Below are 27,810 nucleotides of genomic sequence, written 5' to 3' on the forward strand. Positions count from 1 at the left end.
GAACAAGTATACACATGCTCACACACACACGTACACCACCCCTACCAAAGCCCACAGTTGTACTGGTTATGTTACACTAAAAATGAAACCAAATAGCAGCACTCTAATGCATGTTTCACAAATACTTTGATCTTGTATACCATAAAATACGTGCACAATACAAATACTGATGTTGAATATATAGCTATCTATTCACACAAATTTTAAGGATAATAAAGGACAATAAAGGATTTTTTTGTGTGTTCTTCTCTTGTTTAGCTATGCTGATGACTCCCTTCCATAGAATTAAGAAATTCCTTCTTACTTAAAGAGCAGAAAGCATTAACAAATAAACTTACATCATGCATGGAATCCATCAGTTTTGTAAGCTGATAGAAACGCTGTGAGTTGGCCACAACGCCTTTCTGGCGCAAACCAATTGCCTTCACCAGTTCTCTGATGTAACTTGTTCTCATCTCATCAAATTGGCTTTGACTTCTTAGACCTTCCAAAGGAACTAAAAAAAAAAAAAAAAAAACCAACAAAAAAAAAACCAGTTGGGCTACAATTTACTCTGAAGGCAATGAAACTTGAAGTACAGGAAAAATTTACAGTATTCCATGCTGTCCAGTGCAATTCATTAATTCATTATTATGTGCCCAGTATCTCTTCCCTTTCAAGAGTTACTCCAAAACCAGAGATACAATTAGTTAAAAGGATATACCAGGAGCAATCAGTTCATTTTGCTAATTGCCTTATGTCTAGAAATATCCCTAAGCTTCAGTTACATGTGTTTGCTGGGGAAAAAAAATATGGCTTAAAGAACCACTCCTGTCTTAAAGGAAACACGTTATGGACTGATCCATCTTTACACTGCTGTGGGTCTGCTCTCTTCACAGCAAATTTGTGCTAGAAAGATCTAGCTGGAGTGCTTCAAAATGGAGTCAAGGAAGGAACTAACAGCTCTAAAGCAGTGCAGACAGTAAAGCTGCCAGGGCTCAGACCTCCTGTTTGAACCTCTTTTACTTAATGAAACCAATCAGAGACTTAAAGGTGAACCCCTTTTTAGAAAAATGAGCAAGGAGGAGAAACTGGTTGAACTCCCTCTTCTCTTAAAGGTCAGGTGTGAGAATCAAAATGAGGACATGGAGAGAACACTGAGGAAAGAACGTGTTAGTGGCTGCTAGTGAAAAGTGTCATAGAAAAAGAATACCTTAATTTTCAAAGCCTGGATGATTCTGGACATTTCTTTTATAGAGAACTAAAGAATGTTTTAGTATAAAGTGGCTCTGATGGAGTTTAGGGTTAGATGGAAGTTATCCTTGACTTACATCCCTAAACCAGCAATTAAGTCTTTATATTTCCCCTGAAAATTAATTTTGAAGGTATCTTCCATCAATGAATGGCCTTTTTCCTCTGAATTCTGCAAAAAGACAATCACATTCCTACCTAATGACAAAAAGTTCCCTGTAGCTATCCATTTGAGCTGCTCCCTTCCCCTGAACATATGTCAAGAATGAGGATGCTTTTATTCAGCGGCACAAACCCAGCCAAAATCTTATGTAACAAGATTTAGAAATTCCTTTAAATCAGCCTCAGCCAACTCAAAGAAAAAACTGTAAAATCAAATATAATATTAAAATTTAGGCTGGGGGTCCATTCAAAATTAGAAATGTATAGAGACTGACACTCAGTTTATTTCAAATTCTTGTTTCTTTGGAATTATCTAAAAATTTCAAAAACACTTCATCTAAATAATAAATTGAACAGAAAACATGATGAGAGACTAAAGGATTAGACTTGAATTACTGTTAGTACACAAAAGACTGAAATGGCTGTACTTTCACTATTGAAGTAGATTAAGATGAACATCATGACTAAAATAAAAGCAGTCTTAAAACGCCTTAGACTAACAACGAGGTTATATGGCTTTTTGAAAATACTTTCGTGGAATTATATTTATACAGTACCAAACGTTTACTAAATGTCTCAGCAACAACTGTTAGGTGTGTTCCTTTTCCAAAAGATCTGACAAATTGTTTTTTTTCCTATAAGACAATAAATGCAGGAGAGAACAAAAAGCAAAACTCATCAGAACAGGTAGAAATACTTTCTTTTTTTTTAATGATTTCTTGCATATACATAAACATATCATCTTAAAGAAATAGCTTCTGAATGCAATGCAGTTGATAAAGAAAGGTATCTGGATGAATTTTGTTAAACTGATGCACTCAGAAATGAGAGGGATTGGACCAACCACTGTCATGCTTTTTTGAATTTGATATGAACTTTCTGGAACAGAGATAGCTGAAATGTCACAAATTTACCTAAATTTAACTGAAATTTCAGAAGACAGACAAGAGAGTTTATTTGAGATGAAAACAAGGTGGAAAGCATTTAAAACAAGATACATTCATATTCTAACAAAGCAACTGGAGTTATATCAGGATTTTTATCAACATTACCTTTACTGCTTTAGCAGAGTGTATGGCATTTTGCTATTCTTTTACTAATTCCCATGTTCATATCACCTAAATTTAATCTTTTTAAACTTACTCTCTCCTGAGACCAGTTTGGTTTTTTTTAAGAACAGGTTTATGCAAATACCATCCATGTTCAGATTGAGAGGGACTAAATTTTAATTTCTTATAAATTACTTAAACCTTGTAAAACCAAGGAGCAGGTTATGCAGGATTTGCACATCTCTCCTCTGACCCTGTTGTGCACTGAGAACCAAACTCTTTTACATTCTTTCAACTATTTTTCAAAAGTGCTTATTCTCATTTCTAACATCACCTGTACTACTTTAAAACTTTCTCTTTGGGGATTCATAACTAACAATTATAGCCTCAGCATATGTCAATTTTAGTATTTCAGAGAAGATTTTGGAAGAGAAGTTCACCAGCAGCCACATTTCCTATGTAAAGGGGAATGCAGTTGTATGCTGCATTCTTTAAAAGATGCATATAATTAAGTGACCACAGATTTTGTTTCCAGAGAAACAAACCAAAGAAAAACATTTCAATTTGTTTATATCTGTGCTAAACTTCACCTATTTATAACTATAAAAAGTTGAATAAATGCTTGTATTGTTTGTCATGGCCACTTCTCTAATTCTTTTGAGCAAACATGCTTTAAGATCTTGGTCAAGATAAAGCCGTCAGTCCTGATAATTTATTAAATATTTTTAAATATATTCTAATACTTTGGAGATTGTTTTGGCTTGGTTAGGTTTTTTTTAGATCTGTTTAGAATCACTTGAACTGATGTTTCCAGGCAGAAATACTGCACAATTGTTTTGAAAATGTATAACACAGTATAGCCCTATGTCAAAAGATATCCAACATTTTCCCACTATCTTTGTACACAATAAAACCAACCATGAATCACAAATTCTTTGTTCTTTATAAACATTACAAAAAATATTTTTTAGTCTTAGAATAGTAACATTCCACCTAGGACATTTCCATTTGTTAAACCAGAGAGCTTAGTGATTGTCAAGTTTAACAACATGGTTCAAAACCCTTTCAGTAGTGATGTGTTACAAAGAAATAAAAGAACCTACTTGTATTGAGAAGTAACAGTGCTTTCATACACAGGAACTCTTCTTGGCTAACTTGAAGTCTGACAAATTCCTGTGGGAGTTGCCACATGGATAGACACAGGGAATAGAACGATGATTCTTTCATCCTCTGTCTTACACCCAGAAAAGTTAAAAAAAAATAAATTAAAAAATATGAAAACAAATTTGAAGAATGGTTCCAGTACTAACTGCTTAAATGAAAGGTCTTTTTAGCTGTTTATCACATTACAAAAATTAAAGATAAGCTTATACACACAAACAATTTCCTGATTTTTTTTGTTCCTATACTAGTTTCATATTGTAATGAATGTGCTACTATTTTAGATGTTAAATCTGTTTTTGCTGTCCAGAAAAAAACCCAAAAAAGTAGCAAAGCTGAATGGTAACCACCAAAAATAAGGGGAGTTTATTAATTAAAAATACCCTAATGAATAATGTGAAGTACTACCTTCTTTTTGAAGTCCATAGACGCCTGTATCTCCGTCAAGATTTCAAAGCATAGAACTGAAGACAAATCTGAAAGTCTACAGAAAACGTGTTCCTAGGTTTTCCAAAAAAAATGTCTGTATCAAGATACTTTGTAACAACTCTAGCCTGGTGCCTCTAGCAGCAATTATATTGCTTCGTAGCATGTTGTGCCATTAAAGAAACAGTAAAAAATGTTACATGCTAAGTGAATGGAGAAATTATTACAACCTTTCCTAAACTCCCACAGAAGTAACCAGAACAAATCACACAGGAAATACATAAAACTGTGGGGTTTTTGCAACACTGATACCATTTTTCTCTCTGTGATTTTGATATATTGAGTATTTATTATTGCATACACTTAGTAGGATAATAATTTTCAGCTGAAATGACTGCAGTGGTAGCATTACAAAGTTTCTAGTCTAGACTGAATTCATTGCACATTAACCGGATGATCCAGTATCTTGGACTGATTTTAAAAGGTTGCATCCCAATCCAGATGAATTAGGTACAATAACAGGAAGATTAAATTTTGTTCCCCTGCCTGCTAGCGGTTCAGATCAGCATTCCAACCTGACTGCAGGTAGTGACCTCAGCAAACAAAACAGAAGATATTTTCCATTTAAAAAAGACTTTTTCAATGCACTGAATTTTTTTCTTGTCAAAGTGTTACTGTCAGCTTGAATGAAAATTATTTCAATGTTGTTCAACATCTGATATCTTGTACCAGCTCTTAATTGACATTAACATAGAAATTTAATCTTTTAGACCTGAATAGACTTGTTTCTGGATCTACTTTAAATCTCATTTTCTATTACTTTCTAGTAGCATCTCTTTCTAATTATTATCTATGAAGAGCAATAGCTTTCAGGGTTTAGCAGCTTAAATGTTGTTCTTACTCAAATTTTCAGACACTGCAAAATACGAGTAACAGTAAGTCCTTGCAGGGTGTTAACACAGAGAAATCTTTGTCAAACTACTGGCTTTCTTGGTCTGAAATCGATGCTACCAAACACGTCCTTCCCCAGAAGCATTATAACTCAGTTCACTAAATGACAAAATGGCTGTGACACAAGCTTAGGATTATGGTTTCATGGTAATCATGAAACAACTATGGTGTGCATTGCCCCTGCAGAAGGACTTTCCATTATCTCTTTCTACCTCTAGGCACACACTCCTGTGATTCTGGCACTAGTGCCTGCACTCCTACATGGTGAGTCATGTCAGGGATCATCTCTACCTGCTAATGAATGGCTTTTCTGGGGCACCTCTCAGGTATATCAACTCCTTATCTGTTTGACAGTGCAGCCAGAGAGTGTTTGGTCCAGCTCAGCTAAAGTCATGGGGATGCATGACCAGGACAGTTAACTTCTTTGGCAGTGTTCAGCAGTTACCCTTGCTTAAGGTGAACATGAAAGTACAAACTTAGACATCATCACAGATAGCAAAGTTGTTTTCATTTTACTGATCTAAAAGCTAACTATTTCCAATAAATAGTTTCAGCTATGATTCAATGCACCAGTTACTTTTTATATCTCTTTGTTTATAACATTTCTAGTATGACCCTGATGAGATGTTCTACAACCAAGAGAGGAATATGCTGTCAGCACCCAGCATAGATTATCCTGAGTTGATAATAAGAAGCTGTCTCTGGTGGATTACAATCAGGATTCATAAATCTTAACACCATTCCTAAAGAAAGTACTTAAAGTTTTCTTCATAAGCTGCCAGCAGTGGTCCACAAGCAGGGTGATACTCCAAGACACGACATGACTGCTTAAAGCCATCTCACTCTGTGTTTCTTCTGAATGTAACCATAATATGTATAAGACTATGCTGGGACAACAATACAGCCAGAAATTTGTTCAATCTCATCACTTCTAAGTATTTCAATTTGTACAGCACAGTTAATAAAAATGGGAGAGGAAAGAATTCATTACTCAACAACCTCACAGTGATTTACAGCCATTTGGAAGAGAAAAGGTCAGGAGCTATAGGGTCAGGTCTACTGAATATCTTCTGCAAGGAAGATATTATACATATCTTATCTTATATATCTATAGATTTTAAAATCGGGTGTCTAGATCTTCTGCAAATCCACCCCTTAACCCTTAAACAATATGTCTTACAAAACACCTGTTTTTCTTTCAGCTTGCTTCATATCAGTTCTTTCAGTATTTTTAGAAAAAGAAAAAAAAAAAACTGAGAAAAATTTATTAAGGAAAAATAAATACAGGGATTAAATTATGTTTTACTGTTCCTGGCAACCTCTCATGTACTCTAACAAAAGAATATAAAATTACAAGTCTGACATTATTAATTTGCAGAGCTGGAAAACTGACAAAGACTGAAATGACAATTATCTAAATTAAACAGCACAGTGAAGGAAAATCCAAGCCAAAAAGCCCCTGCCATCCCCCAGCAGAAAAGAGCAGTCTCATACAAGTTTTCCTTGATATTAAAATTCTTACTTGATAAGTAGGTTTTTTACTGAGCATTTAGATTTCAAGCAAACTATTTGCAAAAACCACACAAAGAAAAACAACCAAAAAACCCTACACTCAGTTCCATTTAGTAAACATGAACTCATGACTTATTCAGATGAATTGAAGTAAATCTTCTGACAGCATGATTTTTTTTTTGTCTTAGATAATTAAAATTCTATTTGAACTGCTTTTTTTTGACCATGTACATGGAATAGTTGAGGTTCCCACAAAACCCCTCCCAAAGATACTGAACTTTTATACGGTCAGAGGACTTGGCCTTAATTTTGAAACAGAACGAGTAATGAATGAAATCTTGGCCTCAATGGAGTCACATTGCCATTGGCACATAAAAGTTCAACATGTTATTCATGGGAGCATTCTACTTACTCATTTAGAATCAGATCTGGTGCAAAATACAACATCTGACCACTGACGTGTTTGTATGATCTCCACCCCATGGCAAAAACCATTAGACTCATCCAGGAATACTGGATGAGGGTTATCTGATCATCGATATGCAAATTCCGAAAACCTGGAAATGAAATTAAAGATAAAATATTTCATAATTCTCATTTAGACAGCAGCTAAGTAAGAGTTCTGAGATTACAAATTTGAGCTATCAAACTGAGAACCCCTAAAAAGACAAGCAGTTTTGGGGATGTAGCTCTCCAATGCTTGGGTAATAAATGCCTATCTTAATTTGTCTTTTTGTTCTCATCCAGTATTTTGAAATGTTCACACCAAAATTTATTTTACCAAATGACATGTTGGTTACAGTAATCATGTTACAAATGACAGTTTGTAACATGGTTACTGTAACCAACTCTCATTGAATGTCAATAGCTTGAACATCAGTGTTCTTACCATAAGATGCTGCTGTCACACAAAAACATCCAATATGAGTATCTTTCTTGCATTTAACTAAAGAGAGCCATATTCAGTTGTGCACTTGTGTTTGATCATTTTTGCTGTTTGATAAATTTAAAGATTGCCACATATTATCTGAGTGAAACCAACAGCTTCCTGCCACTGAAAGCAGCACTCCTGTTACTCGTTGCATGGTCCTGTTACCTCCTTCAAGCAAGCTTTGGCACTCATGTTCCTCCTCAGTGAACTGGTTCAGTTCGTGAAGACATCAGAAAACATAGAGGGCTAAAAAAAAGGTTTCTTTTCTTCTCATTTAGTGAGATGAACTCAAGAGGTCCGTTAAGTGCCAACTGCAATGCGAAGAGCAGTGATTGAGACTACTGCTTCCTGCAGCAGCAAAGTGTCAGACTGAGCTCCATTTTTCAGGCTTTCTGCTCAATATATTGATTTCTATATATCACCGCATGACCATGATGATCCTATCACCATACAGCACACATACATCCATCCATAACAGTGACCTTATTTTTTTGATCCAGTTGTGGATCTTCATAAATTCAATTACTTCTCATTACCAGTCTGTGAGCTGCTTGGTTCTAATTAATCTATTTATAAAAATTTTACTTTGGTGCTTTCAAAATTTCATTTTAGTAATAAGAAGAATAAAGAATAAGCAGACATACGACCTTTTTATATCAAATGAAGAAATAATAGAGTAAGAGGGGCTGGGGTAGAAAGGCTGTAACAACAATCACATACAGGAACTGTCTAAGCTTCTGTGCTTTCTTGGAGTGAATCTAAATATTTAGATGCATTCTTTCAAATGTGGTTCCCTATTAAAATATATTTGATTAGTTAAATTATCTGATAAGTGAAAGTGTAATAATTCTGGAATTTGAAAAGAATTAACAGGCAGTCAATACTATTGTCTTTAGACTGCTCCTTTCATGAAATATTTGCTTAAATACAATTCACTACATATAAGAAATTATATTACCTGGTAGTAATTTAGACCACTTGACTACACAAAGAAGTTGCCTCTCACAAAGATGATTCAGACTGGTCAGCAAGGAACTTGGTGTTTCAGGTTTTGTATTGTCATAACCAGCATAGACAACTTCTGGCTCAATGCCTCGTAAAACACTTATCATTGGGGGAACAAACTGTATTTCTTGGTTTGGAGAAAAGGACAGCCTTTGGGTTAGAGACTGGCTTTCATCTTGAAGGGCTGCTGGCTGCTGGAGTGCAACATCTAACGTTCTCACAACCTTAATTTTGTTAAACTTTTTCAATTTTCGACCTGAAAAAAAAATTGTTGATCTGTTAGAAAGAGTTAACCAAGAATAAGTATTTTCCATTAGTGTTGGATTACACTTTTAATCTATACAAGGACACCAGAACTGTCTTCAGAATAAATTTTCTATTTTTTGACTGTTTATGTAATTGAAAAATGATAATGGAAAATTCTTTTGAGTTTCTCCCTCTGTATCCTGCTCCCTTCACTAAGGGATGAACAGCATCCACCCATTAAAATTATTGCCATGAATTCTAGGTTACAGTAACCTCATAAAGTGTTTTCTGGTTCAATTCCCACTGTTCTGTCATATGCCAACAGCTGAGCCAGCTGGCTTTACAATTCAGTTTCTATTTAATGTCAATTAAATATACTGCTTCTTTTACTCCCTAATATTCAAAACCAAAAATGTTAGTAATTAATTACTACACACAGAAACTCCTCTTCTCCAGTTCCCTAAGAGCATTTCAGTCTCATGGCTGAATCTTATTTTGGTGCCCAGGGGGATGAGTGAAAGACCGACAAATACTGTGAACTCTTAGAAGATATTTCGCTTCCTAAAGCATTCCTAATTTCCCTGTCTCAGTATTTTTAATTGTTACTTCCATACTGCAGTAGTATGAACAACTCTAACTGACACAAATTACTAGCTGAATTGCCTTCCCAAAATAAGCACACATACACGTGGTATGGCCATGTAAAAACACATGTTTAGGTACAATTCTTCAAATTTCTTTCATGGAAACAGTCTGGCAGTGCACCCTTCAGACACAGAAAGCCAAACCTTCAGAGGTTCAAAGACAATAACCTTCAGTGACATATTACCAGTTTCAATAAAAAGGCAAATCTATGCAGCGGTGACTACAAAAAAGACATTTGCTTTAAATAGATGCTCAAAGGTGATGAAAACCCTGCTAGATCTTTAGTTCTGCCAAACAAGTTTGTCTCAGGGAAAAAAAGGTCAAAAAATTGCAATAAAAATACTGATACTTAGGGTCTGATTTACATGACAGGGAGACAGAAATAGTCATAGGGGTGATGGCAAAACCAGTAACACTCATCATGCAATGACATTCAGGGGTCAGATTCCCACTAACTTAACTGCAGGTTTAATTAGTTTAGTATCAAATGCTCCAACAATCATATGCTCATTTTACCACTTGTGGTAAGAATCAAAACATTTCTAATTAGAGATGTCTTAGTAAAGAACCAAACACAAAGTTGCATCTTATGTTACAGCTGAACCAAGAGAAAAAAACCAAAACAAAAACCCACAAAAGAATAGACAATTTACTATGCTGAAAGACCTAGAGCCAATTTTTATCATAAAACATGCATAGTCATAGACATGCTGGGAATTTCCCACTAAGTATTGTGTAGGCATGAATGAAAACAGAAGTAACAATGCATTTGATAGTTCATAAATAATGATTTCAGGTATTTTCATAAATAATGGCTTCAGATACTTTTACAGTTCAGAGAACAAGCAAAGAAAGAAACCAAACAGAGTAGTTATCACATGGAAATGTTAGTAGTTAATAAGTACCCATGTTTCCAAGTGACTAAATGTATCAGAATTAATGTCACACTGGTTTGCAGAACTGCTCGTGTGTTTATTGCTAATTATGTTGCTTAACAGCCATCAGTAAAACAACTCCACTTGTTACCTTTCTACAAGAGAGGTGACTATTAATAACTTGCAGCAAAGTTTCCCATCTACAACAAGGAGACCATGTCAAATTAATAAAAACTCTAAAGGACATAAGGAAAACAATGGAGATTTGACAATAGCTTAGTTTTTCATTTGCTATTTACAAAGCAGGTAAGTTTTGCTGTAAGATAAATAAATGTCTCCCCTTAGTCCCATAATGGGTAAATAATACCAATCCACTCTGAAACTACTTTTCTTAATACTATAATATATACTTCTTAATACTATATGTCTGTGCATAATCAGACAGCACACACTTTTTTTGTAACATTTTCATTACCTCACTTTAAGACAGCTAACTCAAGCAGTTTCTTCATACACACCGTTCCCCTACCCTTGATTACTACGAATAGCCTGTTTATATTGTTTGTGTTCTAAACATACCTAGAAAATACTTAAAAAAAATCAGTTTAATCCTACTATCAAATATGTTATGATTTTCTCCTTACTACCTAATTCTGTATTTTATTATTTTTTTAACTATGTATAGAGAATCATACAGACAATTAAACATTACTGATGGTAGACAATTGATATTAAAAGGGCTGGGTTTCTAGCAGAAGTTTAACATCTCCCTTCTCCTTACCCTGTAACAAGGGGGAAAGCATCAATGATGTATTATTCTTGACAGAACACAATGGCCCTTACTTTAAGGTCACTGTGCTCTTGCTTTTTGTGTAGAAAAAGAAGCCATGTACACCTTAGGAGGGTGTATACAACACAGAGAAAGCAGCAAAGCAGAAAGAACACATCTTGGTTTTAATAAACCCTTTGATCCTACCTCAGAAAATATTACCTTGAAAATTAATTCACTTTTTTCTGCATGTAATCACTGCACTGTAGACTGAAAGCTGAATGAAACAATGAAGGACACAGTAATTTAGCAATACAGCTGAACAAGGAATCTGTGATAATCAGCCTGAAAAAATTATAGATTCACTCATAATAAATAAAAGTGTTGAGTACTTATTTATTCCAGGACCTGATCCAGCTACCTCTCCTATTAGGTTTAAGATTAGAAAGGGGATAGAATAATGTCTCAAGTTATGAGGTTATAAAGCCCCAAGACAATTAACACTTTCACAGAAAATGACAAATATGGTACGATGAAATGCATGTTTTTATTGATACTTTCCTTCTATAGATTAAGAAAGATGAAACAGTCCATATAAGGAAATAAATTATTGAAGCTATTGGTTGCTATTCTATAATTTACTTACAACTGACTTAAAATTTCTTTCAAAATATTTCAGGGGTTTGGAATTGCGTTAAATTTAGGGTTGAAAAATGGAACTGTTGTCCATATGATAAAATATTACACTTTTATCTATATGGTTACCACTCAGTGACATTCAACGGAAAATAGGTGTACTTCCCTAAGAAGTAAGTTTAATTTAATTAATACAGTAATTTTTGGAAGCTTATCATTAGTATCCTGTAAAATTTCAGTGTTTCTCATGTTAATTAAGCAATATAGCAAGTCTGCATTTAACTCAAGGCCAGCATTAAGAAACTAAGTATCAGAGGTAAAAGAAGAAAAATATCTCAACCTAAGTTCTAAATGGCAGAAATCACAAAATGCACAAAAAATCTTGACCTATACAGGTCGTAAATATAAGAAGAGATTTAAAGTATTGTCAATTCCAATTCATTTAAAATACTCAAGGATGTCTCTAAGCATGTACTTCCAAAAATTTGAAATTTGCCTATGTGCTTTTATCACAGAATCACAGAACTCCAGGATGGGAAGAACCTCAAGGACTATCCAGTCCAACCTTCCTTGGCAAAAGCACATTTAGACAAGGTGAACCTTGCCCAGATGAATTTTAAAAGTGTTTAACAGTGATGAGTCCACCACTTATCTTAATGCCAATGGCTGATTTTTCTCATTGTGCAGTATTTTCCTCCTGTATCTAATGAGAATCTCCCTAGGAGTAACTCATACTCATTATCCCTTGGCCTTTTCCATGTGACTGCTTGTAAAAAGGGAGATTCCATATCCTTTGAAATAGTGAAACCAGTGATAAGGTGTCCCCTAGGCCTTCTTTTCTCAAGGCTGAACAAACCCAGTTCACAGGATCAGAGAATCACAGAATTTTTTAGCTTGGAAAAGACCTACAAGACCATCAAGTCCAAACTTTGATGCATCACCACCTTGTCAACTACAGCACTAAGTGCCATGTCCAGCCTTTCTTCAAATATGTCCAGGGATGGTGACACCACCACCTCTCTGGGCAGCCCATTCCAAAGTTTAACAACTCTATCTGTGAGAACTTTGCTCCTGATGTCCAAGCTGAATCTCCCTTGGCACAGCTTGAGGCTATGTCCTCTCACACCGTCACACAATCTCCTTTCAGGAAGTTGTTAAGAGTAAGAAGGTCCCTCCTGAACCTCCTTGTCTCCCAGCTAAACAACCCCCGGCTCCCTCAGCTGCTCATTGTAGGATTTATGCTCCAGACCCTTCCGCAGCTCCATTGCCCTTCTCTGGACACACTCCAGGCACCTCAATGTTTTTCTTGTAGTGAGGGGCCCAGAGCAGGACACAGCACTCAAGGTGTGGTCAGAGCAGTGCTGAGTACAGAGGGACAATCAATCACTGCCCTAATCCTGGTTGTAACACTATTCCTGATAGAGGCCAGGGTGCCACTGGCCTTCTTGGCCACCAGGGCACACTGCTGGCTCATGTTTACCCTTTCCTCGTATGGCAGGCTTCCCAGCCCTTTGATCACTGAGGTCTTTTGGAAAATTATCTCAGCCCTGTAACACTCCATATATGAATCATATTGTGTTGTTCAGCACATCAAGTCATGGGTAGGAAATTTTGCTCATGTGATACAACAAAGGAATTATAGGAAATGGCAGATGAGCAAAAGGAAGCAAGGCAGCAATATAACCATAGAAAGAGTGTTATGGTTAACAGTCTATCTTGAGATTTTGTTTGCAGTTTGAATTTTAAATCCTCATTTACAAATAGTATAATTTCACTCCAGTTTTCCTCATTTTTGGTCTCCATTTGTCTTTTCTTCTTCTTTCAGTACCAAGCACTTCATTTCAGCCTGCATAAAACAATTAACTTCCTAATTCCCCCAAAACATCTTGACATCACTAAGAGCACCTGAGGCACTTAACCTGAGGCAGCTGACTAAAAAAAATAGGTGCCACAGTCACAGCTCCACTCAGTATTTCCTTTTTTCCATTGCCCAACTATTCTCTTCTGCTTTCTATTTGCTGCCAGATTACTCCTTTCCAGAAGATGGTGTATGTGGGGATATCAGGGCAGAGATCTGATGAAATGCAATGTCTGTTCTCTAAGAACCAGAGAAACTAGACTGCACAGGCTTCTCAAACAAATGGGAGACAACTTTGATTAGGTATACTTAGGAGAAGACTAAGCAACACAACAAACTGGCTAGGTACAAAAATCTAGCATTAAATATAAAGCAAATATTTACGCTTGCTTTTTAGTAGCTGAGAAAAAAAGGTGATCCCAAAAGGTGATGAGAAAGATTAAGATTTTACTCTCTTCATACCTGATAGCAGTAAATAAGTCACAGCACTTTTATCCTCAGGTTTTGTAGGAGGACATAACATCCCACTATGAGGATACAGTAATGAGGACACACCATCTGATCAATATTGCTGGCAAAAGTGTCCAACTTTTTCTGTTTCTGGTACCTACACCCACAGAAAACTTTATATATTAAAAACACTAGGAAAACTAGCATCCATAAATGCACACAAAGTGTAAAATTAAGTCAAGCCTGCTGGTGACTTTTCCTACGTAGCATTACTATGCAGAACAATGCTGAAGCAAAAGGACTAGACAATGATAGTGAGTCATCTCACCCTCTTCTGCTTGTTGAAACTGCTACCTGTGATGTTGAAACACACAGAGTTTACTTATTGGTGTTATCCAGGGTATCATACATGGAAATTTAGGTTAGATCATCATCAAACTCCTAGCTGTGCAAAATTCACAGTCAGGAATGAATTTTTATCTGTATTAATTTACACCCATCAGAATCATAACATAGTTTGGACTGGAAGGGATCTAAAGATCATCTATTCTAAGCCACCCGCCTTAGGCAGGCATATATTTTAGAGGTCAAATTGATCAAACCTTGCATGCTCTCCCAAATTTTAAAAGCAGGCAGTACATCTGCCAACTCCTCTCTCTGAGTCTTCATTCTTACTTTGTATTTTCCACAGCCTACTCAGGACCTCTGCTCTTGGCTTTCTCCTTTTCCAAATTGTGCAAACGAGGCTTTAGGTTTGGCCTCTGTAGTAATACCATTTCTCTACTGCACTGCTACTCCAGTTTTAAAACACCACTTCAATCTGAGAAGGATCCAAGGGACATGTTCTCCTTTTGTCCCTCTCCCCTCAGCCCAGTGGCACCAATGTGCTTGTCAGCTCCATTTATTTTTCTTTAACTGAGAGGTGGCACTGACTGCCTGTGTAAGAATGACACAATGGCCGTGTGTGCAGAATACCCCAGCTCCATGGAGCTTGCATTCAGCTTACAGGAGCTGGAAACACAGAGCTGTGCAAACTATCAGTCTGAAAGCTACAGGCACATTTTACATTATCAATGAATGCTGATCAGCGAGATAATGAAATTATGTACAGTATACAGTGCCAGCCCTTCCTTCAGGAATAAAAACCAATACTTAAATGTGGGGAAGGGACTGTAGGGTTGAGCAGGGGAGAGAGACAGACAAAGGGCTTGGATGGTCTAAAATAGATTAAATTGGAAATAAAGCCGTTTTTTGTCCTTCCCCCCTCCTTTTTTTTTTTAACTCCCTTTAGAAACATATTCTTTCTATCACTTTAATATGTCCATTTTCTTTTAGTCTTAGCCACATATTTCCAAGCTTTGTGCTGATACAAAATAGGAAAAAAAAAAATAAAACCCAGCAAAAATAAGCATCATTCCTGCCTGTTAGCACATCAAAACTTGTCATGTGATTACCTAATCATAAACCATTTTCTCCCTCTAGGTTTTCAAAGGCACAGTGCTCAATTTCATTTAATGATACATAAAACCCCCCCAAATCTGTTACAGAAAGAACTAATAAAAAGATGGGATTTCCCAGCACCTAATATGCAAAGTCTGCAGTATTGGTGTAACCACTGCCTGGCTATTTCTGGTGGAACAGAAGGATACAATTTGTTGACATGTATTCAAAGCAATGATGAACAGTATAACACAAATTAGAAGAGCACAATACTAACTCCTGATTCTAGTGTCAATTTCAACCTACATATTTTTTACCTATACCAAACTACCTGATCCAAAATTGTTAACAAATACACACCCAAGACATAATTCCTTTCCCTTCAAGAAAATGAATGTAAGGATTCACAGTGATTCTTACAGAAAGGTGTTTTTTCAGGGTTTCCAGATACACTAAAGAAAAATTCTAAGAAAGTATAAAGCATTAGGCAATTCTTCCAAAAATAACATTTGAATGTGGTTTTTCTTTTACAGTATCAAAGTACTGTTGTTTAACCACAACAGACTGAAGGTAGTGTACTTGACTGCCTATTTTTATCAATCCACTTGAAAAACAGCTCACCTCCCAGGACCATACCAGCCTGACAGCACTTCCTCAAGCGACACGCTGGGCAGTTCTTCCTACGGATTTTATCGACTATGCAGTCATTTCTTCCAGCACATAAATAGTTGTGCTGCCCTGCAGGAAAGAGAAAAACTGTGTGAACACTATGTTTTCTAACATGACAAAATTATTTCCATGTATAAATGTTGCAAAAATAACTGAAGATTCAAAAAAGTGTACTTGAACCATTAAAGAACTTCTTCATTTTATGCTAACCTTTGACCAATCATGGTACTATTTGAATATAATGCTTTATTTGGTCTGTTTAAGGGCAAAACTCCTCATCTATGAAATTCCAAAATAATTAGCAGTCAGCATGAACTGCTTAAATGATTGTACTAACAATATTTCTTAAGTAAATCAAGCACAAAGACAGATCAATTGTTTCTTTAAAAGTTATTTTTCTGTGAAATTATAGATCGTGTTTTCAAAGAACTTAAGTACATTTTGCTTGGATTGATGTGGAGTTTCTGACAGCAAAGAGAATGAAGAAATTAGGGTAGTGTAAAAAAAAATCCCTTTAAGCACAGCAAATGACCTCTGATGGGCAAGCAGCTCTGTAATAAACCTGCTAAAGTACCAGCTGACCAGGTGCAGCCAGCACAACCAAAAAGGACAAATAAAAGGAGGCTGTAACTCTGTGGTTTAGATTAGCTTAGTTTATTGCTTAATTCTGCATTTGCTTCTGTGCTACCATTTTAAAAGATAAATAGCTTACTTCTTAGTTTTAGTGAAAAAAAACCAATTCCTTTTCATAAAATAAAAAAAAATTCCTTTTCATAACAATTTCCTTTTTTTTTTTTTTTTGAAAACTACAGGTAAACAAAAAAAGTTGCCACACACATTGCCTGGCAACAAAAATGACCTTAGTAATGTTTTAATCAGAAGAAATTCTCATTTACTTTGCCCCATTAATTCTAATTCTGGGCTTCTCCTTACAGGAAACATTACCAAAAGCAGACAAATGAATAAAAATCCATCTTGCTATTGGCAGCAGACCAGTAAGCAAAAACTTTGAACAATTCTTCCTTGGGATTACTTGCAGTTTTTCCTTGTATTTCTTTGCCTTTATAAGCTACAAAAAGCATTCAGACTTTTGATAAGCAACAACAATTTTAAAACTCCATTAGTTTAAATAAAATCCATGAGTATTATCTCAGCTCCAAGGCATTCTAGTGCTTTAATGCACAGCTAATTTACAAAGGAATGCTGAAGCACAGTTAAAGTTTTCTTTGTGCTTTTCTTGTTTTGGGGGTTTTCTTTGGTCCCCTGAAAAGAGATTTCTTCTGGACCTCTTTTCTAGGGTATTTGTTAATTCTTCACAAAATGGTCTGACTCCATATAAACCTTGTCCTGCTTATTATAAATCTAAGGCTGAACAACATTTTTCACATTTACCAAACAAATCATAATTGAATCACAGTTATGAAAACTACATTTCCATGTTAATATGTTCTGAAGTTTCAGATTAGACAGGATTAAACAGTGTCTCTGCCCAGTGTATACCAGGCCAGAAATGAAATCTCTTACTAGAATTTAGGCACAATAAAGTTTGCTTAAAAGCCAAAACACTGCTAACCTAATTCTCTCAGGGGATTATGGTGACAAAAACTCAGGTACTTCTTGATGCTTACTGCTAACATCTTCCTTGTTTTCAAGACTTTTTAAGAAACCACAGTCATATCCTGTACCTGACTTGCACCTTTGTGTGAGTTTCCCATTCCACTCATCTCTACCCCACCTCTCCCTGACACTTTCTGTCCTAAAGTCTATTCCACTCATTTTCATTCAGCTGCAACTTATTTGGAAAATATATAAGTTTCAATTGTTTGGTAGTTTTCAGTTTCATCAGTAAAGAATTTTGTTTTTAATCTCAGTGATCTGTGTGGATTTCATCTCAATAGATAAATTTGAGCAAATGTTCCCATTTGAAATCGCTTCTACCATTGTGCAAAGCTCTAAGAAACTATTACTTGCTTGACATTAATATTTTAGGGACAACAGCCATCTGAAGGAGAGATTGTGTAAGAAATGAACATGTGCCAGATATTTGCCTAATTTCAAAATTACAGGAAAATATTTAGTTAAATAACGATGTTTGGAAGGTTTTCCTGGGATGATAAAATATGTATTTGAAAATGTATTTGCAACAGTTCAGTCTTCAGGATCATCTAGATTTGAAATAATTGTCTTCAATATTTGAGCATTGCAGTTATACCAGATGCATGTACTAATGAAGTACCCAAAACCTCCATCAAGATATAATCACCATTCAATTGGTAGCTTGATAGTCAGTATCTTGTCAATGACTACTGTCATTATAACCAGGAAAAGAAAAAACAAACAGGCAAATAAAATACTCAGAAAAAAAAAAAAACAAGATAGTATTATTGTCACTAGTGCACAAGTTTGAAGGAAAAGCTTGCTATTAGCATTTCTTACAAAAATATGAACCTGGAAATTTTCTGGCAATTGCCACACCTTCAAAAACTTAACCTATTGTTGTTTCCTATGCGTGTTTACTTTGCACTGTTTTTTGAAAGTGCACAATTAGAGTCACTGTCAATGTACTGGCCCATGACCAGCTTCATGAGAAAACACAGAGAGGATTTTATCTGTCACTTGAATGTTCCTGATTCTTGTAGGACAGTAATTTTTTAAACTTCCATCAAAATCCATTAGTGTTAGCAAAGCTGAAAGTTCTAATGTAAGCAGGCAAACACAATTTAAGTCCTGTAATGACTACTGTATACTAGGAGGTTTTTAATCCAGTGGTGAAAGTAGCACGTACAGTGTCTTTATAAACTGCACTATTAACTTAGCTCAGTGACATGCTATAAGTCACTTACAATCACTCCAGTAAACTCAGGAGTTGCAGAGAATTTGTAGATGTACAAAATATGGAAAAAATTAAGCTTTATCTGCACCTGGGTATCAGACACAGCAATCAGGTTTTTGGGTAAGTGCATCTGTGCTGAACTGCTGCCACCTGCACAGAAGCAAAATGCTTGCAAACTCTCAGTTCCTCCTTGGTGCAAAGGAGAGTACTATCTCACCATTTTTTTCTCTCTCCCAAATGTGACTTTGCCTCCCTGTATCTCTATTAACTGCCAATGCTTTTGTATAAAACCATCACCTTTGCAGAACACATCATGGTGTTTTACTTAGTCTAGTTTTAAATTTCTGTCTAAAGCTTGCAGACATCTATTGCATCTCTTTGCAAATTATTTTACTGCCAAATGTCTCCCTCTGCTATACTGTCAAACATCAACTCTGCTTCCTGAGGGCTCACCTCAAGGTTTTGCTCAATAATTTTCTAAAAGTATGTTTTACATCTTATAAACTTTTGAAAAAGTACCAACTAAATAAATAGGTAAAAACCAAACCAAACTAAAACAAAAACCACAATGGAATTGTGGAAGCTGACAATAAACATGGGTTTAAAATTTAAAAAATGGAAAATTAGTTCACCTGTGCACCTAAACAAAAGATAATGGTGCAGATGAAGCTTTTGAGTAAAAATCTGACTTCTGGAAACTAAGACAACAGACCAGGCTAGTCCCTAGCTTGTGGAAAACCTGACTTATCAGAGTAAATACAGGGTAATCCTAACCCTGAACATGCCTTGACAAGACAGATTTTCCACAGCCAGGCAGTCTGGCCTAGTTCATCCTTGGTAAAATGGGAAGCAAAATTATATCAAATTTAGCCTAGATCTAAATAAAATACTATTTGCATTGTTTCAAAGTGCAAAACAGCAAATGTGGTTCAATTTACCTCTCATCCTGGTTTTTTAAGTTGTGAAGAACTAGGAACCTACACTGCACAGTCTCCAAGTCCCTGTATGCCATCCCACGCCATTAGTCTCTAAGATTCCACACACTTCGGATTATGCTATTTGGGTTTTAATTTTTACTTGATTTTATTTCTGTGTGTCTTCTATAAAAATAGAAAAAAATCCCTGAAGTGAGACTTCTGACTCCAACTACTTAACCAAACCCCACATCCAACACAGACTTTACCATGCATAATCTTTTGATAAAGATTTGATTTCCCTCTTGGCCCATTGAAGTAAAATCCTCACTTCCAGTTCTTAAGTAGGTGCTGCCACTTCCACTCTGTAGCCTATATAGGTACAAAGAAAGACCTGCTATTGATGCAAGTCTGCTCCTCAGCAAAGAATTAAGGATTCAGTGGACCAAAGGGGACAAAGAGTGGAAAGCAGAGGAACTTGTGAATATGTTCCATCCTGGAATCTAACTGAAATAATGAATTTCTTTCTTCATAATGATATATTTCATGGTGAAAGCAATAAAAATAATTGTTTATAACATCATTGACTGACTCTTTCCTCCTCTTGTATACTTATCTCAAAATCTTACTACCTTTTGCTGTGAATAGTGCAATACTATGGTTTTTCCTTCCAAAATCACTTCTCCAAAGAGCAACCTCCAAATGATTTTAATGATATCTACAAAACAGAACAATGAAATGTAGCCTCCTTTTTTCACTCACTTCTAGACAGAGACAAAAGTTACAATCCTGTTTTTTAATCCTTTTTACATTTCCCTGTCTGTCCCACCATTTCCAACAAGAAAAAGAAAGAAAACAAAATGAAAACCACAGAAAAACAAAATGAAACAAGACTAACTTATAATTCATGGAAACTATAATGAACTGCAAAATTAAGATGCTGTTTCATAACGATTTTCAGTTGGTTTGCCTAGACTGGTTACCACTGCAACACGTTGAAACTTATAAAGTCTTGGAGTCTAAATAAGGGAACTGACAACAGTAAAAACTTCCCACAGCTAATATCCTTTCAGGAAGATATGGTAGTATCTACAAATCAATATTTCCATTTCTTTTTATGGCATGGTGTCACAATTGTTCCTTGGTCATAATTTTTAAGTAATTAACTACATCAGGGATTTAAATATGTAAAATGACGGAAGTGTCAGCATATTTGTCAATAAGGGGTCTGTTTCTTACAAATACAAAACATGGGATTTGAACACAAAACCTACTTTAAAAATATACCAACTATTTCAGAGGTTTGCAGCACTAAAGTATCAGTTGTTCTCCTTTTTTGATCCCTGTTTTATTCTTCTATCAAGACAAGACTCTATATTTCCATTTCAGTCATCCTATCATTGTAATTTTAGTGGAATTATCATACCCCATTGCCATGATAAATTTTTTCATATATATTCTTTTATGTTCCTTGATTTGTCCTGCAAATGAACCAGTGGGACAGGGTCATCCACTATATAAGCAATAAAGGTGGAAGAAAAAAGTGATATGCAAAACACCCAGATACTGCTGCCTCTTGATTGAAACACCTTAGGTTAATTTGATTCTATTTGATTAATTAGATTTATCTATCTATCTATTTAATTAGATTTATCTATTTATTTGATTAATTAGATCTATCTATCTAAAATGTAGATATCTATCAAAACACTGCTAGTTTGTACATCATGAATACTCCAGTAACATCAAATCTGTTATATTGAGTGAAAAGCATTTTTATCTCTCAACTTGCCATGTGTATGCTTCGTGTGTTTGCATGTTTTCTACTTCAAGAACATTTTATCACCATCAGGTGATACTGGTATATGCTTTATCAAATTCTGATCCCAAGATCCAGACTGGAAAGTTAGATTAAGAACTAGAAAACCCTTCAAAGCTCGGAGAAAAAGAAACTTTTAACACCTGCTTCATCAAGTTTACAGCTAAAAGGGTGTCTACACCATTATTTCTCTCTTTTCAAAGAGGATTTTCTACTAGTGGTTGGCATTTTTTTATACTTGGCATGCTGTACCATTTTAGATTCTTTAGGAACATAAAAGCATAACTGTTTAGACAAGCACTTTGCCTTATGCACAGTATTGCATTATGAACATAGTGAATAGCACTGCCATCACAAAACTGCTTATTGTAACACTGATAAGGTCAGATAAACTTTATCAGAAAATTTGGTTAAAGTCATGATCAAACTTCTTACTGTGTAGGTGTAGCTCATCATCAGATACTCCACAGAACCTCTCCATACACAGAGAGTGAAAACTCTCATGGAAATCTTACTTTCTGCCAGTTTACCAAATTCAGATCTCAGAAAGAAGGAAAGTTCAAACGTGGTCTGTTGAATGTTATCTGCTACATGTGCTTAATCTTGTTCCCTGATGCCATTGATGCAACAGAGTTTAAGGTCAGAGTTACCCTGACCTTAAAGCACATATTAAAACTAGACAAATGTTCTACTATCACTTGATCACATTTGTAACACATTCCCAGGTATTTAAACATGCCAAGAGTCAGTTTCTGACCGATCTGCTGCAATATCATGTATTCATGCTGGTCTCAGACTCTGGGTTTGGGCAACTAATTTTCCTTAGATATCAAAAATATAAGCAAAGTGCAAATATAAATAGAGAAGAAAAATAAGAAATGAGGCTTTATTATAGGATAAACAGCACTTGAATTTTTTTGCAGGATTTAGGTAATTCAAAATTTTCATTAGTAAAACTACTGCAAAAGAGAAAGTTTCAACAAAAAGGCAATAATGCAGGCTACCAAGAAACCCTGTGTTAGCAACAGTCCCTGAATCCCAAAATTTTGAACACTGGGCTCCTCTCAAGGGGTAATCATCTTATTGTAGTGTTCCACAAGCATTTTGATCTTAGCTGCCTGCATCCTTTCACATTATGGAATCTTTATAATACATCACTAACGACTGTTTGGCAATTTATTCATTGAAAAGTAAAAGTTTGTCTCTTAATCTTCATTCTCCTAATGCCCTATTAGAAATATTCTCCTCTACTTTTTATTACCATGAATGAGATATATTGGTAGCAGTTAAATAACACCTGGTCATCAAGAGCAAATTATCTTACAAATACAGTAATTCTACATACTTGAAAGCATTTTGAATATTATTTCTGAGGTTTTTTTTTTTATTTTTATCTCCAAAATGCTCATCACTCTCTTCTCACTGACAGGAACAGCACTACCCCATCAGCACAGTGAATTCAATTTTGTCTCTTCAAATTTCTTTACTGAGTATGAAAAGCTGTAACTTTAATTGTTTTCATTATACTCAAAGGAGATCTTTAAAGTATTTTTAAAGAGCCTTGTCATGTCTTTGTACATTAGGTGAATCTACAGACTAATAGTTATTTGTAGGAGTCCAACAGAAAATGTACAACCTCCAAATGCAGATAAATGTTTCCTAAGTAAAAACAATCCAGTATCTTCGTTCCCTTTCTCCTCCTCACTTGCAGTACTAACTTTTTTACATATCTGCTATACTACAGGTTCTCAAAGAAAGGACTTGCATTTTTGTTCAACCTGCTTCAAGGCTTTGCCTTGAGAAATAGATGTTAATTGTATTAACACCAGCCTTTATTTCATAAATATAGCCACATATGGGGAACCAGGAACCCAAAAGACAGAAAGTATCTACAATGTATATATATTTTAGTGCCAAGGAACAGTGCCAAGAAACATTCCAAGTAATCTTTGTGATTCTCAAGGATTAATAACACTGACCCCTCATTAAGTTGTATGTGTATGTATTAGTTACATTCAAATGTGTTTCTAAATCACAATTAGTATATAGACTTTTAAATCATTGTTCAGTCTGAATAATTTAAATAATCAGTTTTTATTTCAAAAAGACTAGATATGGAAAAAAAATTAGTTTTCTGGATAACAGAGAAGTTCATTTTATTCAAATGGATGTATATAACCAATAAAGTATTGTCCTCACACCAGGGAAGGTAAAATAAATGGTGTCTTAAAAACAGCTTCTGGAAAAAAAAATTGCAAAAAATTTATTGGCTGTTTGATTTCAAACAGCAAATGCAGCTCAGATTACATAAATAATTAAAATAGAAAATAAGCCTTTTCCAACAAATATAAAGCCACAATATTAAGTACTTTTTTACCTATGCACAAAACCTCATAACATACAAAAAAAAACCTCTCAGGATAGAGAAAATCCATGAAATAGCAAAAGCCAGCTATTTCCAATTGTGTTTTAATTTCTCATAAAGACCAGTACTGTATGGAAATTACATCAAAAGTAGAGTTTTGACCAGGAATTTTTCATAAAATTTAACATCCTATTTGCATGAATTATTATTAAAAATCCCACATCTGTAATAGCACTAAAAATTTAAAAAAATAAATAATACATTTATGCTCAGAGAAATTATGGGCAGGAGGACATTTCATGGAAGAAATATGTTTCAAATTTATATGATTGCAGTGAGAACGTCAAACACTATTTTCTATTGCATTTAAAATACAAATACTCTGTGTCTTCTTACAGAGGAGAGATTTCCCACCATTATTTCTGATATTAAATTTTTTTAAAGTATTTAAAGTCCATAAAAAATCAAATATCTATCAATAAATAGGATTGTTTTAGTGCTGATAATAACAGAGTATACTGCAATGAAAATAAGAAGTCCATCAGTCCATGTGTAAGGAACCCCCTGTAGTCTTGCACTTTCTCCACAAAAACAGGTACAACTGTGTTTGTTCATTTTGCCAATGCCTACACTGCTCATTGCCTGACATTGCTTCCCAGCAAACTCAGTAACCTGCATCTTCTCTGATTACAGCCAGGTTTCTGATGTACATTCTTGAACATTCTTTGAAAATCCTTACTAGAAAACCCAAACACACTTCCTCAACAGACTCTCAGTCTGTGGATTAATCTAAAAATTAAAATTATGAAGCTGCTATGTAAAATCTAAGACTTTTGTTTATGTAACTTCATTGACCTCTCCTTTGTCTCTAAATAACTCTATATTCTTAACCTGGTAAGACTCTGCCAATATAGACTTTGAGCAGTCTGTGAAAACAACTTTAAGATATTCCTTGTATCAAGTTATTCCTTTTTAACATTTTTTGGTAAAATAATTCTGCTGAACAAAAACGTAAATATTATGTTTTTGAGCAGGTCCACCAACTGCAAACAGAACTGGGTACTAAATTAGAAAAGAGATGAAATCTAAAATAGACAGAATAAAATTCAAAGAAAATATTACAACATTATTATATAGGTAAAAAGCAAAAATAAAATTTATTTTAAAATTCAGTACTCATAAATTACACTATGCTTAGTATTAAAACTTCAGCTCCCTGACTTTTTAAAAAAATATTTGGCTGATTTAGAAAAACATAGCAAAAAAATGCAAAGGCAAACCAGGAGACCAACTAGCAGATTCAGTGAAACTTAAATGTATTCCTGCAAGTGACTCTAGAGCTTTGCAGTCTAAGACAAATATTTTTAGTAATTTTCTCATGAAACCCATTGAATGCATTGGAGAAATGTGGCAGTGGCTCAAAAGCTCACTTAGACCACCAACACCACTTTGCAAATATTTAATGTTAAAGGAAGAACATGAGAATATGCTTAAAGTAGAAAGTAACAGCACAGTGAAACAAAAAATCTAATTATATCATTATGCTATGCTTTTAACTTTTCAAAATTCCCCTTTTCATTTGGAGAGAGATAAACTCTCTAAAGCAGAAAAAACTATGTATCACAACAAGAAAGTACAGGATGCAGGTTTTTTATTTTAAGGAATCCTATCCATTAGAACAATGGTTTTGTTAAATACATGGAACAGAAATTTGAATGTTCTGGCAGGATCAGATAAAAATCAAAACAAGAGACAAAGCCTAAAAAGTAGTGGGATTTGTTTTACTGCTTTATCTGTTGAACCATATAAAACACTCTGATCCTGTATTCGTATTCAAAATCTCAGTGGACAAGGCACATAAAAGAATCCAAAATGAAAAAATAAACCTCGATATTGCTACTGTTTCAATAAACTTGCAGTTTGACTTTGCAATTTAACAACTATTTGGAACAAGTCAAACACATTTATTGTTACTATGACTTAAAAAGACTCAGCGAAATTTTTAATGCTTCCATAACTTCCAGGAAGCCAAAACTCTGCAACTTGAAAGCAAGAATAATTTCATATTTTCAAAAAGAGAACAAAGCCAAAAACAATTCTTATTTGCCTATCATGAGTTCATACCCAGAATATTTTCCTTTAAACACCATTTATACTTTTTAAAACCAGTTGTGTAATGCACAAAACTTTTATTTAACTCTGCCTACCTGGAAAGATTAACTGATAAACAGTAAATAATAAATAGAAAAAAAGTAAAGTAAAACAAATAATAGCAGAAAAGAAAACAATTAAGGAAGAACTTTGTCAATATCCACTGCTGATAAAACAACAAAAAAATTCACTGCAGTGACAATATTTACAAAAATGAGCAATAAATAAACAGTATGCCCTGGTGTCTAGAAGGCATATTTCAGATAATTAGGAACAATGGCATCTTATAGTACCTTCCATTGCCCTTTTAAAGAAGACTTTACAACTTCCACAGGTAAGTACTCCATAGTGGCAACCTGAAGCCTCATCACCGCAGATGAGACAAATCTTCTGGGGTAGTGATTCGAAACTGAACTGAGAACTTTGGCTGGTTTCTGTATCTGGCCTTGAGAAGAAAAAGAATTAAAAGAAATGAGAGATCTAAGGTTGTGCAGTTAACTACTTACCTGTATTAAGGAGTTTTATATTAAAAACTTCATTTTAAAATTTGAAGTCAAGATACAGAAGGACACCAAAAAACTAAAGTATGATTGCCTTTCTTGATGGTTTGTCTCTGCTATGGTAATACAGGAAAGCATTGCAAAAAAAAAAAGAGAAGCAGAAAGTTATATTTTAAACCATTTAGCAAAAAAGGTACTATCTAGGACACTGTTAAAACATTCATCTTCCTCAGATCAACAACTCTTGTGAGTGGAGTCAGTGATGATTTTTTTTTCCTGTACAGAGACAGAATCACATAGGTGTCAATTGAATTTCAAAGGCCTCTTTCACATGGGAAACATGAATTTTCATTTCAACTAAAAAAATCTTTAATAATCAGTTTTTCAGCCCCCATTCAGCAGCAGCGTTCTCAGCAGTAGCTAAGTCTGATGGGGATATCAACGATATTTCTAATTTGTCTCCAAGGCAGACTAATCTGGGTAAGCACTGCATTTCCTAAAAGAAAGGATATCCATTGAAACTGTAACATTGCATGCACCTTTTGTTGCATCTATTTGTAGGTAATACAGATCTCAGCATGATAGTACACCATTTCATTCAAGCAAATCAATATACAAGTGTTTCAGTTTTCTTTTTCGTGTGAAATCAACTGCTGTTTGTGGTGTTGGGTTTTGGGGTTGTTTCTTGTTTTGTTTTGGTGTTTTGGTTTGAAGGTTGGTTTTGGGGTTTTTTTTTGGTGGTTTTTTTTTTTTTTTTTTTTTGTTCTTTTTCTAATTGGGAACACTAATTTGGCAAATATTTAGGTATAATGAATACGGTATCACTGAAAGTGAGGACAAGCCAGAAAACCAGCACGCCGTCCCTGGTCGGGCACTGGCTCTGACATCGGGCGGCCCTGAAGTCCCTCTGCGATAACAAACCAACATCCCTGGGGCGTCATCGTGCCCAGAGCCGCGAGGTGCCAGCGGCGGAGCCGGGACACCGCGGCGTGCTCAGGCAGCGCAGGGAATGCGAACGGGGCTGCGGCCACTACCTAAAAGCCCAAAAAGGCTTTTTTCTCTCTCGCCGAGAGAAACTTTGTCCTGTCCTCACCATCCCCTTAATATCCCCCCGAGGCGCCCACCGCACGGCAGGCCCGCCCGCCCCTCCGGAGAAGAAGGAGGATGAGGATGAGGAGGAGGCGCGGAGCTCTCCCGCCGCGCAGCGCGACCC

The 27,810-nt window shown here is 35.3% G+C and overlaps 1 protein-coding gene across 3 annotated transcripts in view; it reads right to left on the minus strand.

Annotated features, from left to right (window-relative positions):
• PGR (progesterone receptor) overlaps positions 1-27,810 on the minus strand; it is a 33,218-nt gene that overhangs the window by 3,095 nt on the left and 2,313 nt on the right. For 2 of the 3 annotated variants that reach the window (XM_018909036.3, XM_050979317.1), the window contains 6 exons: positions 26,391-26,542; positions 15,968-16,084; positions 8,381-8,683; positions 6,904-7,048; positions 3,545-3,675; positions 339-496 (listed from right to left, as the gene is read on the minus strand). In XM_018909036.3, coding sequence (XP_018764581.3) covers positions 339-496; positions 3,545-3,675; positions 6,904-7,048; positions 8,381-8,683; positions 15,968-16,084; positions 26,391-26,542 — 1,006 coding nt within the window. The remainder of the gene's footprint in view (positions 1-338; positions 497-3,544; positions 3,676-6,903; positions 7,049-8,380; positions 8,684-15,967; positions 16,085-26,390; positions 26,543-27,810) is intronic. The other variant, XM_050979324.1, reaches the window with a different exon arrangement.

Source organism: Serinus canaria, chromosome 1 (assembly GCF_022539315.1).
Source record: "Serinus canaria isolate serCan28SL12 chromosome 1, serCan2020, whole genome shotgun sequence".
Classification (NCBI taxonomy): Eukaryota; Metazoa; Chordata; class Aves; order Passeriformes; family Fringillidae; genus Serinus; species Serinus canaria.